The sequence below is a fragment of the Trachurus trachurus genome, assembly GCF_905171665.1.
Source record: "Trachurus trachurus genome assembly, chromosome: 17".
NCBI classification, from domain to species: Eukaryota; Metazoa; Chordata; class Actinopteri; order Carangiformes; family Carangidae; genus Trachurus; species Trachurus trachurus.
In genome coordinates, this window is record NC_139900.1 from 24041220 (window position 1) to 24059091 (window position 17872).

The 17872-nt window shown below is 39.6% G+C and overlaps 1 protein-coding gene across 1 annotated transcript in view; it reads right to left on the bottom strand.

Annotated features, from left to right (window-relative positions):
• Positions 1 to 3373: 3373 nt before the first annotated feature.
• Positions 3374 to 17872, bottom strand: part of slc1a7a (solute carrier family 1 member 7a) — a gene marked incomplete at both ends in the record, with an annotated part of 34922 nt that continues 20423 nt past the window's right edge. The window contains 9 exons of the mRNA XM_083991112.1: positions 3374 to 3640; positions 4099 to 4198; positions 4470 to 4604; positions 7613 to 7807; positions 9316 to 9549; positions 10231 to 10330; positions 10626 to 10857; positions 11200 to 11242; positions 16032 to 16247. Coding sequence (XP_083847238.1) covers positions 3374 to 3640; positions 4099 to 4198; positions 4470 to 4604; positions 7613 to 7807; positions 9316 to 9549; positions 10231 to 10330; positions 10626 to 10857; positions 11200 to 11242; positions 16032 to 16247 — 1522 coding nt within the window. The remainder of the gene's footprint in view (positions 3641 to 4098; positions 4199 to 4469; positions 4605 to 7612; positions 7808 to 9315; positions 9550 to 10230; positions 10331 to 10625; positions 10858 to 11199; positions 11243 to 16031; positions 16248 to 17872) is intronic.

Here is a 17872-nt window from a genome sequence, read left to right on the forward strand (position 1 = left end):
GGGTAGCCAAGCTGCCGGTCGTACTCCTGTGTATGTTTTATTTCATTCATTCATTCATTCATTCATTCATTCATTCATTCATTCATTCATTCATTTCATTTCATGAATTTCATTACTACATCATGCAATGCACTGTCTCTTTAAAGTTCAAATACATTAAATATCATTAAGTAGGCTGCTCAAGTCACTGCTTTATGCAAGCTGAAGAAACAACCGTAGGCTATATAAAAGTTATATTTAGACACATTTGTTAGCGAAGGAACATTACCAATGCTTTATGTTGTGTTACATGTTTTGTTTTTTTACAAGGCGATGGTTTCCAGTCTGTCATATTATTCTTTATGAGATAAATAACCATATTGTTAAACTTAACATGCGTTTTTTGATAATTCATTTCAAATGATTGAGTGTGAAGTGGAAATCGTGGGTAATATTGTGAATTGAGTGTGAGGGTTTGCATGTTTGATGTCCAGTGTGAAAAGAAAAAGTACCTTTGACTATTGTGATAATCTTACATAGGCAGTAGCCTAGTGCTTTCCACCATATATTTCTACACTCTGGACACTGTAAGCTCGCTCTATCTGTCCCTTGAGGTTGTTTGGTCAGTAGGTTTTGAAATGTGCCCAATTTGTTCTCCAAGGTTGCCTTGGTGATGCTGTTTTTCTGACATTTCTATCCAGTCTTGTTCAAAGGCAGACCTGTTGTATGTTGTTCTTGCTATCCTCTCTCTCTCTCTCTCTCTCTCTTTAAATCAGCAGAGATGCCATTGAAATAACATCCTCTGGCACACTAAGCCTGTTCTGTAGGCTAGTGACCTCTATTTGTATGCATCTCTCCATGCCAATATGAATATTGATATGGAAATGTACAGTATGTTTGCCCTTTTGTTTGAGATTTTTTCCATATTGAATGTTTTTATTATGCACATTTCTCATCTTCATCCCTATTTAATAAGCATTCAATAAACTTACTGAAGGGTAAAGCATGACTGAGGTCGGCAAAATAACTAAACATAAATGTATCTTGAATAGGAAATTCCATGCAAGACAGCAATACATTCGTTTCTTTCAGCCAGACATTTGTTAAAACACTTTCACAAGTGAAGGAAAGGGTGCAGCAAGAGGATAAAATGTCATAAACAAGCTGTAGTTTTATGTGGTTTTCAATAAAAGATTGAGAACGAAGGATGGACAAGGGGCCACCAATCAGATTAATCTGGAAATTTTACCCACACCAACTTTTTAAAAAGCCATCTATGTTCCCATGTGAACTTAACCTGGACGTAAACAGCCCTCAGTGGTAATGGTTTTTAATCTCCTCTTTACACATTTGACACCCCAGTCAGCTTTGGGCACCTGTGTTTACAATATGAGCACTTTATGTGAAGTCATACGTACTTATACTATTTTGAATGCTCTGAACATTACTGTGCATCTTATGTAGATTTTCTAAATGTGAGGTTTGTGTATTTAATGTACCTCCACAAGGAAACCGTAGCAGAAACTTGTCAGATTGAATGCATCACGCAGTGTGGACCTCCCATTTTTTAGGTGATGGGCACCTGTATTTACCATACTTGAAATTGCACTTTGTAATTTAATCACGATGACTGTCCTTGTTTTTGTTTTTTTCTTTCTTTAAAAAAAACCCCTTAGTTTTATGATTGCTGGTATTAATGTACCCTGTATTGTGTATCTTAACTTGTACTTACTGTCTATTTATGATGTCTGTTTTTATGTCAAGGACTACAGATGGAAATTAGCGCTCTCGCTAAATCTGGTGCAGCCATCTTTTTATTTCTTTGAATAATCAATGTCACTGCACGCTGTCCTGCTATAAACTAAACTAAACTAAACTAAACTAAACTAAACGTTGAGATTTATTGATATTATAGGATGTTTGTTTGGCTGAATAATCAAACAACTGCATTTTCTTTGCATGGCCTGTCAGATTTCTAAATGAAGGGTTAAATACTTGCACTTCTGCAATTTTCAGTCCTTTAAATGTCAGTGCCATTTAAAGAAACAACTCAAACAGTGCGCTGTTGGTATATTTTTGATATATTATCCATTTTTCAGTGTTTTCTTTTTTACAGAGTTGGTACATTTGTTATAAATTTTAGACTACAGTGAAATGTTTCTTGTAACAAATACAGAATGGCAGCTTTTGAAACATACCCACATGGTAGTAAAATCTAAAAGTTATCTTCTTTTTTTTTTAAAGATTTGCAGTACATGTGCAGCATATATCACAAACATTTGGACAGAGTTCGGAGTATGACGTGTTACTGTCGTCGTGTGTTGTTTCATCTCATGTTTCAGCGTACATCAGTAACGTTCTGGTCCTGTGTGCTTCTCCTTTGGTCGTTTAAGGCAAAGAGGGAAAACAATGGGGTGCAAAGACAACATGACATGACTTCAACACAAGGGCAAACATTCGTCTTCATTTTCATTGTGATCTTCATCATCATTTTTGCCTTGATTGCGGCAATGACCACGCAGTGCTGCATGTGTGAGGCAGAGTACCCACTTATACTATGGACAACAAGGCAGTGAAGACAAGTGTAAGGAAAGGTGTTACTGAGAAAACATAAAGAATCCCATTTTCCCTAAAATCTGAGACATGTGTTTTTTAATATGTACCAAACTGTTGCATGTGTGTGTTCAAAGAGTTTCTTGTTATCTTTGGATTATCATATTGTGTCCCATCTTGTCTCTTTGTTGTGCACCTTATTGAGTTTGTGAATCTTGGAAAGCCAGGCAACAATTTGCTGAAGGTTGATTATAGAGAACACAATGAAAAAAAAAAAGAAAAGAAGAAGAAATATACAAAAAAGCCCAACCAGTAAAATTCTAAAAACATACCAAACCAGACTGTAGTAAATAAAAAGAGATATGAGTGAATGTTTTTTTCAGTTTTTTTTTGTTTTGTTCTTTTCTTTTGCAGTCCACAGAGGGTAAGGGTCCTTTAAGTATATCTGACATAAGCTATTAGTGTTGTCCGTCTCTGTTTCTTTCGGATGGGCTGACTCACAAATCTGGGAGGATGTTAGGTAAACCTTGAACAGGACCAGTTCTTGTGGTTTAAACAGTTCGTCAGCCACCCCAGCACACTGCAGCTGCTGGTACCAAATAATACATCTGATAAATATGTACACTCACAAACATACACAATCAATTGTGGGTCATCGTTTAGGTTATGTAGCAAAAAAAAAAAAGTCTTTCTTTTCCTGCATCCCTCCGCTGCGGGCCACTCTAATTCAAAGAGGAGAAAAGCATGTGACTTGGGTCACCTCAGCTCTTTCATTTGTCGTCCTCTTGCGCTGGCCTTGAAGCTGTGGGTGTGCTAGTAGCTGTTAGAAGGGCAGCTGCTTTTACACATTAGTCTCCAGCCCGTTCATATCAATGGAACAATGGTCTTTGTCCCTGTGCTCCCTCTTGTGATGAGATGAGTGGCCGTGCTTCTTCTTCTCTATGGGCCGAACCCCCTCCTCGAGTTGGATCAGGCGGGCCACGTCCGGGGAGAGGTGGTCCTGTTTGCTGCCCGGTGGAGGCGGCTGGTAGCAGCCGTTCTTCTGGTTCTGGTAGTTCATCATCTGCTGGATGCTTATCATGGGTTTAGTCTCACAGATCAGAGGCACCTGGTGAATGCAGTGGACGAAGACAAAGGAGGAGAAGAGCCTCTTGATTAGTAACTTTATTAAGAAAGTAATCGCTCATGAATGCCATGAAACTACAAAGCAAAAGTGAAAAACAGCACGAACATCCAAAAAAACGATGTCAGGCCTTTTTGTTTTCATGCCATGAAACTACAAACATTAAAATGACACACTTGTTAAATAGAAAAAGCTTTTATCCATGATGTGATAATGGCTTGTCTGGCTCCATCCACTGTTCAACTCTTGGCAAGAGAGTAAATATAGGTATTTCTCCAAATGGCCAATTAAACAGCATGAGCAGCTGTTGAAATGACCTTGGTGATACTGTACAAAAAACGATTAAGTGAATTAAATAATTGAACAAATCTATCTAAGAAAATCTCTGTATCTGTACAGTAGGCTATCTCAGAGTCCCCTGATTTGGCCTTGGATGCTCTCACCTGCTCCCCCTCTTTGACAAAGTCTTTTCTGCAGATATGAGCCATGATGCCCGTGGCCAGAGCGTCGCCCATCACATTGACCATGGTCCTGAATCGATCCCTGAACAACAAAAACCAAAAGTCAGTCACAGTGTTAGTGAAGGCTTTATTTGGGTTTATGTAATACAGAGACTTACAGCGTTATATGCCAAATGCGTAATGCACGTTGCCTGGTTCCATTTGTGTATATTTTTGCTGATTGCATCTAAATTCCCTGGAAGCTATTGATTAGACTTTACTGGAAAACAGTCGAATGTCATAAACATTTCCTGAGTTGGAGGCTTTGATTATGCCGAAGCTTCTAATGGTGGAAAAGATTAACCCTTACTTACAAAGCCCAATCGACAGCAATGATGAGAGTAATGTCATCTGTGGGCAGACCCACTGAGGTCAGCACGATCACCATGGTTACGAGTCCGGCCTGCGGGATTCCTGCTGCACCGATACTGGCAGCAGTGGCAGTGATGCTGGGAGAACAGACAGAGGAGCCGAGTGTATTTTATCTTGTACAAGGACCTCATCAAAGGTGTGTATTATATATACTGTATATGTATATATGATCCCATATGATCCCTCTGAGGTAGAGATTTATCTTTGAGTGGGAGAACAACATGAAATGATTCAAAGCATAAAGAGAGAGTAGCAAAGCTAGTAGAAAATATTTACTTAACATAAAACACTGTTTAACTTGACACTTCTGACCTGAATCAAGTAGTGTATTTTTGTTAACATGGCAGGGAGTGATGAAGTAAACTGCAGCCTAGAGTAATTGACATTTCATTAGTCTTGCCCACTTCACTGCCAGCTTGTCATAGCCTACTACATAAAACTGCAGCAGTCAACAATGAAAACAGACACATTTTACCATAGAAATGGTTTCAACAACGGGCCCTCGGTTAGCACAGAAACAAAAGGCTCCTGCTGAAATGAACACGGCTGCTGGCAGCTCTTGTCAGCTTCACTTAGCATAAGTTCCTTAACAACTTTCTCTTCAGCTGACCCACTGCAACATTAGAGCCTTAATTAGGATATTTCTGTCATGTGTGGGTGACATTAGAAACTAGCAAAAATAATAGAGCTACAATTTATAGAGCAACGTGAGTACATAACAGGCTATGCCTTGCTTTTGAAAGTAGCACTCAAGCTAGTTAGCTGGACAGTATACCTTCAATATATAGATACTGAATATCACTTTTCCTACAGCTCCACAGCTGTTTCAACATGTGGAGGAATGCAAAAATCCACAAGCCTACTGTGAACAGTTACCAGTAATACAATAAATCACCTAGACTTATGAGTTATTTAACTATTATTTTGGTTTGCCTGTAGTTAATGTAAATGCCTGTAATAATGTAAAATGTCCTGAAACTGAACCTTTTTTTTTTTTTTTACAAGATCAATAGATGAAACTGCAACAACAATGCTTTGTAAAATATTTCAAACTGGCTCCATCTCAGCCTACTACAATATGAAAATGCAACCACTAACAAATACCCAAGAAAGGAAGCTTCTCAACACTAGCCTATATTATTTTTCTGAAGTAAACTTTTAAGCTTTTCATTGTGTTATGACTTTTAATTAAGTGAGGGGTTGTAATATTTCTTGCAGTGGTGCAAATGTGCTTGGTGGTGGGGGTGGGGTGTTATTATGCAGATGGAGCAGCTCCATGGTCAGCAGCCAAACGGCACGGGAACAGGACAGAGAGAGGGAAAAATTATTATAATTCTGGCGTGACAAGGGAGATGAGTAATACAGGTCATATGGGTTTTACCGCCAAGGGATTATGAGGGAATGGGCACAAACCGCAGCCATGAGGAGAGGTCTGCTTAATGTTATTACAGTAGGAAGTAGGAAATCAAATCAGAAGAGGGAGGGGACTTTTTTAGACCTGGGTGGGCTTGTTTACCTGAGGTCATTGAGATATAGGGTGGTGGTGTTAGTGGGAGATGGGCCGTTGGTGTTTTTGTCAGTCAGTCTGTCTGTGTCCCTGGGGCTTCCAGACTGATTTAGCAGAAATCAGATCAGACTAAGAAGCTCATATGAGGCGTAATCTGTGTGACATTTACATATATGTGTATCTGGTAAATCCCATAATATTTTTTATTAATTCAGAATTAAACTAAACGTGTGACGTTAGATTAATTCACACGGTGCACTCAGACTACCACCAGTATGCTTATATATGCTTTTTTGACCCAGATGAAATTTGCCTAAATTGCCACAGTTTTGGTAACGTTTTTTTTTTTCCTAATTTGAAACGATTCAGCTATTCAGATAAAAAACCTGCCCCGAAAAGCATTTTCAGAGAAAAAGTTTGACATTTGGGAAAATGCAATAATTAATTTTATTGCTGAAAGTTGCATGTTAAATCACTCTTGTGTAAGCGAGAAAGCGACTAAATCTGCCTGCAGGCACTTTAAATTGACAGTTTCCAGACAGCCAGTGGTAACTGCAGCTAGGCCGGCAGCACATAACAAGAATTGTTCAAAAGGAAGCAAATAAAAAAAAGAAATAAAAGGAAACTAACAATGAGCTGAATAACATTGTAATGAGCTTTGCGTGTCGTGTGCTAGTGGGTGGATTTGTTAACTTGTACAGGGTTGGGCTGACAGTTTCCCTCTGGTTTATGTCTCTTTGCTAAGTGGGAGGTCAAACATGTGGCTTTGACCGAAGGTAACAAGACTGGTATAAGTGTCTCCATCTTAGATCCTTTGATTGATGATTTTTTCATCCTTGAGCTCAGTGTAGGCTAGCCATAAAGTTTCTGATTTAAGAGCGCTGTGCAGAGCAGGTGACAGGTTTGTTTACATTGTTAATGGTCTGAAAGACATCACAGCTCACAATATGAAAGGAGTTAACTGGGTAAAAATAAGTGAGGTCACATTGGTGTTGTTGTCATTAACACTTCTAGGAACCATAGTCAATAAATACCTGTTACTACTGCAGAGTCATTTGACCCTAGAGTAAATGCCATTTGAAACCCTTTTCATTGCTGACAAAAGCCTGATATGGGTCTCAGCAGGTTTTTTGACCTTTGACCAAGGGGTTTTAGTGTTGGGTTTTCTCTAGAAACAGTGTGAGAAAAGAATTCTTATAAATGATGCAGGTGAGACCAAGACACTCTGATGTTGAGTTTAGAGTGGCTTCCAAAGACCGTCTTCTCTCTTTGCAAACAAAGGCTTTCAGGCTTTTGAAACCTCTGTCCAGATCGAGGACACTACACAACAGTTTTTATGGGATGAATAATACACTGTGTGATCTTATTTCACCATAACCTAGCCAATTATCGCAATGTAATTGTCTTAACTGCTATTAATAAAAGCATTTGAGAGCTTCACAGACGTGTGATTAGGTACCAGGTAAATGTTCTATATGTCTGACCTCCCTCACCTGCGCTCATTTTGTAGTTAATGAAAATTCCCATCAAAAGTCAATTTTCATGAACTTTCTTCAGTCTATATTTAACTGCCCTTACCTGATGGTTATAATCTGTCCAAAGTCGAGCTCATAATTATTCACTTGGGCGATAAAGATGGCTGCCACGGCCTCATAGAGTGCGGTGCCGTCCATGTTGATTGTGGCCCCGACAGGCAGCACAAAGCGGATGATGCGTCGGTCGATGTGGTTGTTCTCGAGGAGGCACTTGAAGGTGATAGGCAGAGTGGCAGAGCTGCAGCAGGAAGAGATAATGATAAGAGCTTCTCAGACAAGTATTAGCTGGAAACGTCTTTTGCAGAACTGGTGTGTGTCAGTCATGTAACAAAGAAAAAATCTATCTCTTTTTTGTTACATTATTCCAAGCCGTTATTTTCTCTGTAGTTGGTCCTTGTTTGTGCCAAAGAGAAAAGAATGAAAAACCCAGAGAGTGCTGAAACTGTTGCTAATTGTTGTTTACCCATTTGTCAGTGTATTCAACCACTTCTTGGATTGTAGCCTACTGTGAAGATTTCTATTGCAGCTGTTGATATTAGAACTAAAGACCAAAAGTATGTGACTGTTGTGTTTTCCAGTTTTGTAATTATAGAAAACACTGAAATAAACATAGGTGATGAGGGGCAAATGCTAATGTTGGGCATGATTTAATTATAGAAAAATGTTGGGAGATAATCTTAAACTTCAAAACAGGCAATTAAAGAGGCGGTGCGTGGCGCAGTGGTTAAAGCGGTTGCCCCATGTAGAGGCTGCAGTCCTCGACGCAGGCGTCCCCGGTTCGATTCCCGCATGTCATTCCCCCTCTCTCTGCCTCCCCCTTCCTGTCTATCTCAACTATGTGCTATCAAATAAAGGCACAAAAATATTTAAAAAAAAAAAAAAACCCAAAAAAACAGGCAATTAAAGAGGTGGGTTTGCTTAAAACTGAACGGTGCAAAAAGATGAATTTGGTTTCAATACCTCCAGTAGCCGTAGCAACCCACAGAAAAAAACACAGAATTGATGTGTTTGTTGAGTACAGGAGCCTTGCCTGGTGCACCTGAACATCTCCAAATATTTCTCATTAGTCAGAGAGCATTTGAAGAGGAGGTCAGGGAAGATTAGTTCTGACTATCTCCACACTACTCTCTAGTTATGCTGCTTAACCCCCTGAAAGGAAAATGTGTTGTTTGAAAAGACCAATACATGTCCAATCAAAACATAAAAAGACAGCCTTGAGCTAGAGTAGAGGCTGAAAGGGTTAAACCTCATAACGCCCACTCCACTCAAGGCCATTTCCATTATCTGCTCGATTTAGAATTGATACAACAGAAGTACATCCACTTTGTCATCTTCTTTCTGTCCTCTACTTTGGCCTCTTCTGGTAGTTTTTATTTATATATTTATTTTTTGGGGGCTTCTTGTTCTTTTACTTCTGACTGTACATTTCTCATCATTGTGGTGTGAACATAGCAATTTTCAGAGGAGCTTTCATTCACGTGTTCCTGGAGTGATCTTGTAAGAGCGTTAAGTGACAACATATAATGACATATAATGACTTTTTTTTTTTTTTATCTTTCACTAACTGAATAAACAAAGCAATAAAGGAAGTTTTATTCAATGGGTTTATTCTCCTGAATTGGATCCTGAAGAATTACTGCCAAAATGCATTCACATCCCCCAATTTTGTGAATTAATATGAATATGAGAAAACATACACCCAGTGCGCAGTGTTTTATTGTGAGAAGTCATGTCTTTTGCTTTTACCTGGACGAGGTTGCCAGTGAGATGAGCAGAGCCTGCAGAATCCCTCTAATGTAAACGATGGGGCTCTTCTTCGTGATGAAGAAATACATGGCCGGGAGGATGAAGAGGCCGTGCAACACCAAACCCATTACCACAGTGATGGCGTAAAAGCCCAGCTTCTTTCCCATGGCTGAAGGGTCATCCATCTCCAGGATCTTTCCAGCAACCAGGAAAACGATACCGAAGGGAAAATACCTTGGAGGGAAAGGGGGAAGAGAAAATTCTTGTTGAGAAAATCAGCTTCAAGATAAGCTTTTTCTTAAAATGTATTTCTCTAGTGTTATGTAATAATTTAGTTATTGCTCATGAACAGTTCATCATGTCAGCAGCAAGAAAAACATTATCTTCAAGGGTGTTGAAATGGGAAAAGAACTTATTTAAAAAATGGATTGGGTTAATTCATAATGAAATTGTTGATGTGGTTCCATGTTAAGTCTTTAATGCCTACAGGAGCAAAACTGCTACTGGTACAATTCATTATCGCATAACCCTTAATTAAGCATGTTGCATTTAAAGTTAATAGAAATGGCATTAGATTTACAGGAATTTCATTCTTAACCACAGTACTGGAAAATAATAAAAATAATAATAAAAAATAATCCATCTAGTATTTGACATTTTCACTAAAGATAAGAAATGTCTCATGGTGGTGCTACTGTAGATAAAAACTCAAGAGGATCACCAAAGCCATTAGGGTTCAGCCTCTGGGGGCCATGAATGTCTGTGCAGGATTTCATAGCACATTTATCCCGAGCTTTGGGTAAAAAGGAGCGATTCCAAGTACCGGTCTTCAGCTGAAAATGCTCTGTTAGGAGCAAAACTGCTCACTATTTTGTTTTTGTTTTTTTTAACCCTGCCCCTTTATTTAACACTTACCAGATGACAATGGCTACAATCTTCAGAACTGCCTCATTCACACTCTGGCAGAAATTCACCAAAGCACTTCCATTGGGTCCCATCCTTCCCAACATTATTCCTGGATTGGAAAACAAAAGAAAATCAATAACAAATCTTGCATGTAGGAACTGAAGATTCAAACACATTCCATAACTCGCCTCCAGTGGAAGGTGTTATTCGAGCATGGATAAAATATGCATCAATCATACGGCTACAGTAATGCATTCAGCAAATGTAAATCGATGAGAAATGATTTCTTTGTTCTCTGCTTTCCTCGTGAGAGAACCCCCCCCCCCCCATTTTTTTTTTTAGAATAAATTATACTTGTAAATTATGCAATTGCAATTGTGAAGTTGTTGTTGCAAACCACTTACCCATGGTTGCAGAAAAAATAACAATCCCCAGCACGTTCATTCCATCGCTTGTACCGGGTGATGTTTTCATGATGACGTCGGGCGGCGGCGTAAGATCCAGGGAGAAGTTCTGGACATCTGTGCCGTTGTCATCCTGGATGCCGTAGATATAGACCCTGCGTGTGGTGGTCTCATCCAAGAGCTGAGCCACCGTTGGTTTGGGGATGAGTTCTGGGACTCTCTGGGTTCGATACTTGAAAAAACAAAAACAAAACAGAGCATCAGTATCGTGAAACCTACACCGAACTAGCAAATTGTGGGCACATATCAGAGGTGTTGACACTAGGATATATGAAACATGTTACGGCAGTGTAACCAACACAACTCTAATGTCTCTATATGTGCTTCCTTGGAAAAGGGAAACTAACTGGCTGCCGTCTCCTCATATTTAGCTACAGGCATGAAGAACTATCAGCAACAGGCAAAGTATTTCCTTAAGTGCCCAAATATTCCTTTGATCTCTCTGTTTGTTTATCATCTCATCCTATTTTTCTGCTTCAGTGCTTGTTCTTTGCCTTTCATCATTTCAGCTTACCTGTTGAAATGTAGCTTGAACCAGGTTGGCTGGAAACATGTTGCTGGGGGAGAGAGAGAGAGAGAGTTTTGATAAATGGTTATAAGTTCTTCAGTGGATGGCAGATGGAGGAATGAGACATAAATGTACAACTATAATGTAAAAAGAACAACAACAAAAAAAAAGACTTCACAGTTGGTTCCACAGGATGAGAGCACAACTGACTCACAACGTTTTCATTTGGTATCAATAAAGATGCTCTCCCAAGTCAGTTACCAGTTGGTTTTGAAAAGAGATTTATTGATCAAAAAACAAACACTCTATATATACATATACATATAACATGTTTATGTACCCAGCAAGACAACAGTAAATTAGCCTTTGTGTCTTCTACCTGGATTCATTTGAAATGACTCATTCCCACTTGCTCCTTTGGTCAAACTTTTCACTTGTATGTATGCTCTGCCTACCAATTGCAGCAGAGGGGGCAAGGAGCAGTTAAGGGGAAAGGGGAAAGGGAAAAGGGAAAAAAGGGACTTGTGTGTATATACTGCTACCTCACACACTTCACAATCACACCTACATACAGGATTCTCTTTTGTGAAGATTGCCTAGGTGCCACATTTCCCTCCCATTGAACAAAGGCATGCAAGATTTCCTACTATTGCCCAGTGTGAAGTGAAATAGACTCCAGCCCTCTGCAAACCTTGCACAGCATGGATAAGATGTGAATATATAGGGAACGGTATATACTTCACTCCAGTGGTGTGCACAGGGGGTGGCCCAATTGTTCAAAAACATGTGCTAAATTGCCATCTTGGGAGCCAAAACGCACACTAAAGTGCCCTCTTCAGTGGCAAGGGCGGGCTGTGTGCTCTTTTTTTTCTTTTCGCCCTGTGCACGCCACTGCTTGACTCAATGTGATTTAATTCTCACACGTTCAGATCATTAAATTGAAGGTGATAATAACTGATAATGATGGCGCGTACCTGCATAGTTTCCTGGTTGAGGAAAAGGAAATTATCATTTTACAAAAAAAAAGAAATAACTTGAATGTTCCTTATGTTGCTGTTATCAGCAGGAGACTGAGGCTCAGGTCCACATGTTGAAATGCACTTGAGCAAACCTGAGGGGTTAATTTCAAGCTCTTTGTGCGCTGAAGAAATTTAAACAATTCACTATTCACTACAAAGATGATTTTATGTATTTTATTTATGTCTGTCAATGAAATTATAAAGTATTATACAAGACAGACTAAAACCAACAAAACATCCTCAAACAGATTAATAAACCCTAGAATCAGTCAGAATAAAACAATTTAATTGGATTGTTTTAAAAGTTTTAGAAAAAGGATTAGAGCAGATTTCTTCTAACCTTGACTCAACTTAAAAAATTAAAGCTCTATCTACATAATTACTTTAATACAGTAATAATGCCCCTTCTGTCCTTACAGGCATACATTATGTGCATTCTTTATGTAGAAAAGTGTCTGTCAATCACAACAGCATTAGTAAACCCCCTCATGACATCAGAGCTCAAATCACAATAAGAATTCAAACAGCACATTTCAGATACAGGGAGATTAAAAAGCCATATTGTATTTTAGAGCCCATTAAACTGAATGACATTAAAGAAACATATGGCAAAGCTATCCAAGGACATTATGGCCCAACTCAGTGGACTATAGTGTGAGTATTCTGCATGGATTTGACCACTTAGCCATTCAGCCGTGCATCCATGTCTAAGACAGAGCAAATCAGGCTAATGAACCCCTCTGACCCCAGAGGCCTTAATAAGTCCAAGTATACACATATTCATACAGACTGTGCTCATTACACATACTTATCACACACACACAGACACACACAGACACACACAGACACACACACACACACACACACACACACACACACACACACACACACACACACACACACACACACACACACACACACACACACACACACACACACACACACACACACACACACACACACACACACACACACACACACACACACACACACACACATATAACTGCCGACTGTGGGACCCATTTGTGAGTGTACCGATATAGTATCCCTGCATGATAGATGAAGGCTGTAAAGAAGCTTTGCGAGATAAATCCAAAGCACAGCTGTGCTCTGGGAAACACACAAACACACACACGCATACAAACACATGTGCTGAGATCCCGTGAACGACTGGGCTTCACCAGTGCCACATGATCAGTGCATAGTTGGATGGGCTTGGCTGGTTTATTACTCCTTTTTTTTTTTTTTTGGGTTGGAAGTGACTGAAATAGAATTTATTTTCACTTTGATTTAATTTTGTTATTGAAAGTCGGAAATGATTCATTCAGACTCCACACAACATGAAAATATTACTTTTACATAAATGATTTAAAAAAATGTTTTTTTTATTCAAAACACACAATAGTCAATTTTCACAATTTAGTTTGCGTTTGTGATAAAATAGTATTGTGACTTAATATTCTTTTGTTGGAGTTGGAGTCTGAGTGTCTCTCTGTATCACAGACTGCTGCCTTTAGCCCACTGACCAACTGTCACACTGACACAGTGGCTGTCAGGGCCTTCGCCGATGTGTTTCTCACTGCGGGGCTGACCCAGGTTCATCTCTCACACACCACCTCCATCCTTTAGCAGCAATAATTAGCTTAGCACGATGACCCACTGGCACACGAGGCTCCAGGCTTTACACTCTGACCTCAGGTGTCTGGCAGACTTCAGTCCTCATGAAACCCTGCACGCAGATCAAGGAGCGTGCATATCTCTCTCACTCTCTCACACTCATCTCCCACGGGTAGGAGCTGAAAATGATGTGTAATCGCCAAGTTCATTTTTCATTAATTCTGCCTCTAGTGCAGTTGAAAGTTGTTACTATATTTGCAAATTCACAAAATGTGAAGGAAACACCAAATGGAAAATTATCATCGGCCTCTCTAATGTCTTTTTCATGACCTTACGTCGCTTGTTGCAGATCCTCCATGAGCTGAGCTTGGAAAAAACAGTGATATTTTCCTCTCTGATTTTTTTTCAATCAAGAAGAGATAATTTTTCTGCCGTGTAACTCATCTTCAACACATTCCGATTTATCTCTTATAGAGGTTCAGACCCTTAGTTTAGGACCTGGAAATTATGAGACCTACCATAACTATCATAAAACATTTTGCTTATCTCCAATAGTCAGGAGGAACAATGGGCCTCATTCACAAACCGTTCTTAAGAACAAATTTGTTCTTAAGTCCTACTTACAAAGTTTTTACGAAGATTGTGGCATTCATGAATGTTTTCTTATCCAGAAATTGTTCTTAACTACGAACAAAATCTACGAACAGTCAGGAGTATACTTACGCACTTTTAGGTGCTGAGACTTCTGCAAAAATAACCGATTATAGCGTTTTCTTTTGTTCTGCAGTTTTTTGACATTATATGATTTGAATAAGAATTATTTTCTTATCTTTTATGATGTTTTTAAGTATCATATATATTAATAATAATAATAATTGACAAATCATTGCAGTCTCCCCCAAAAACATTATAGACACTTTAATTCATATCATTTTTTTTTTTTTTGGGGGGGGGGGGGGCATACAGCCGCCGATATGATTTTTTTCCCCCTAATTGCGGGCTGCAACAGTGCACTTACTGTAAGTGTTCACACTACACACAACTGGGTTTTTTTCATATGTGATAATATGATGATATTTATGATGGCACACGTGAGAGTGTGGTCTCTCTGATAACAACCCGAAGAGCTGCATCCACTGCTGACGCTACTAAATATAGCCTAAATATAAAATATAAACTAAATATAAGCCTTTTGTTTGTTTCTTTGTTTCATTCCTGCCGCAGTAGCACCACTTCACTACTTAAGTTCTTTTTACATTTGCAGTCTGGTGCTCTCTCCCAGATTTTCATTTGCGCATTTCAACTTTCTTTCTTAGGCTACTTCATCTTCTCTGCTCAGTGCCTGTGGGTGCTGTGTGCACACGGCCCTGCAGTCTCATGCCCTTTTATGGACATTGATGGGGCGGTTACCTATGCTAATCCTATGTTAATTAGACTCACCTGGCACATGCCCTCAACTTACGAGGAGATGGAATAAGAACACAGCTGCAAACAATTCTGAGGCTTACGAACGCGTTGATGAATCTGACGTAGGGTTTTCTTAAGGAACTTCTTAAGAACAACTTAAGAAAGAATCTAAGAAGGTTCTTAAGAAGATATTGGTGAATGAGGCCCAATGATACATGCACATAAAACAGTGGGTATCCCCATTTATTTAAATCATATCATCCATCCACTATAATTTTGTGATGCCTCCTGCCAATGCCCACCCTACACTCATACAATGCTAATAAAAATCCACCATTGATAGCTGTAACATCAATAAATTAACATCAAGATGGAGAGACATTGGGGTGGTGTTTAGCTCAGCTGGTAGAGCACCCGCCCCACGTATTGAGGCTATAGTCCTCACTGCAGGCGGCCCCGGTTCGATGTCTGTTATATTATATTATTATTATATATTATTATATTATATATTATGTTTATTTGCTATATATAAAAAAACAAACAAACATATAAAAGACACAGCTGTGGTGGCATGTGACGAACCACATATGAAACTACTTCCCACAAGCAGTGCAGTGAATGTACTGTACATTTATCCAAGTCATGTGTCTCCCTATGTTGCCTCCTGTGTGCAAGAAATAGTGTTGTGATGTTGCTCACGTACGTCACATGTTGGCCAATGGCCACCTATCCTACCCTATAGGAATGATGATGATAATGATGATGATGTATAGGAAAAACATGGCAGCCTCTTACCGAATGAGGTCCAGCAGAGCGTCAGCAGAGCTGGTCATGGGCTTCTTGCTCTCCTCAGAGTCCTCCTTCTGCGCAGCTCCACCTGGGTGGATGATGTACACCATGATGATGCCCACTACCACGGCAACAAAGGTGGTCCAGAGGTAGTAGGAGATGGTCATGATGCCCAGACGGCTGGAGCACTTGGCGTCTAGGGCGGCTAGCCCTGACATCAAACTAAAGAGGAAGACACAGAAATAGGGAGATAAAAATTGATGTGAGAGAGAGAATTATCTCCTGCATCAGTTTAGAAGCGGACTCTTCTACAGTTTCCTTGTATGAGGAGAGAGAACAACTTCATGCAATTGCACACACACACACACAAACAAATGTGCATCAAAGGTAACACGCAATTTCATAACTCCTCTGCCAGTTTAGGAGAAATGTTGCTTAGTGAACGTGTGAAACAAATTTCCAATTGGCCAATTTGCCAGCCACCCACCAACCCTCCCTTGTCTTCTATAAACAAGGGAAATCATAAACATTAGAAACAAAGACTATCATTTGCATTTAAATGGGGAGTGTTGCACAGTGCCCATGTAGAGAAATTCACTTCCATTACGCTGACATTCACTGTATGTTGTCATATGGAATAAGAGCTTTTCTTCCATACTGTTTATGGCTGGTATAGAAAATATAAGAAGTGCAGGCGTATGTCATTTGTGGCAAGTGTGGAGGATGTTGGAACGACGGTGCAGCAGGAGAGAGAGGCAAGTGAAAGCAGGAGGAGAGATTGAGTTGGAGGGCTCTTTGCTCTGTCTCTTGAGCTGGAGCGACAAGATTTTCTCCGTGTCCAAAATGTAATCTGGCTCGACTTGGCAGTGGCTGGAGCTGCTGAGTCCTGCTCTGTGTGTGCTCCTCGTCCTCCTGACATTTGTTCCATTATCAGCTCTGAAATGTCTGTGTCCTGTAGGACTGTCACTGTCATGAAAGAGATACTTTTCAGTACTTATGCCTTTAAAAAAAAATGTATTATCGAATGTTGTCAGCCAGCTGCAAAAAAGTGAGATCAAAGGATTGCAAATGTGCGTGTGTGGGAGCTGGAGTGAGAATCATCTGAAAGTGTTTCATTTTCCCCAGTGTGTCTGCTAGTATGAAACTGGTGGAAAGTGATAGCAGCACAACCTAATTTCAAAAAGTTAGAGTTAACCACAGGATTATTAAAATGTTCACTTTCCACTGCAGCCACAAGGACACAGACACTCGACTGGAGCTGGTGCAATAACCGCACAACTAGAAACATTTTACAGCTAAAATGCACTGATGGAAACTGCTGTAGAAATGTCTCACACTTGTATTCACAATTATTTGCTGGGAAAGAGTAAATGTGTCGAGATTCCCCTGAATATTAAATTCCACTTACTGTAATGCAGCTGTGACTGTGAGTGACAGTTACAGGGGAATAGCAAAAGCTCAAACACAGTGTAACAGTGTAACGGTAGGATGAGAAGAAAAGAATCAGCAGTGTCCTGAAATGGCCAGTGGTGTGTTTTTGGGTCATAGAGTCAACTGCAATTTCTTCTTTCAAAAGCATCTGTGGCCTCACTACAAATGTTGTTGTTGAACAAATATTCTCCACCAGAGTAACAAACATGGCGGAGAAGAGGTGGTGGATGTCACTGTAACATCAGACATTGGACTCTTTACATTGGACATTTGGAAGTGATGTCAAAGAAAAAATAAGGTAATAGCAGACTATGGGTTCCGCTCAAAAAAAAAAAAAAAAAGACTATGGGTTCCGCTCACAACCAGAATGATAGTATTTTTAAAAAGATGGATGTTGCCATGACAACACGATTTAG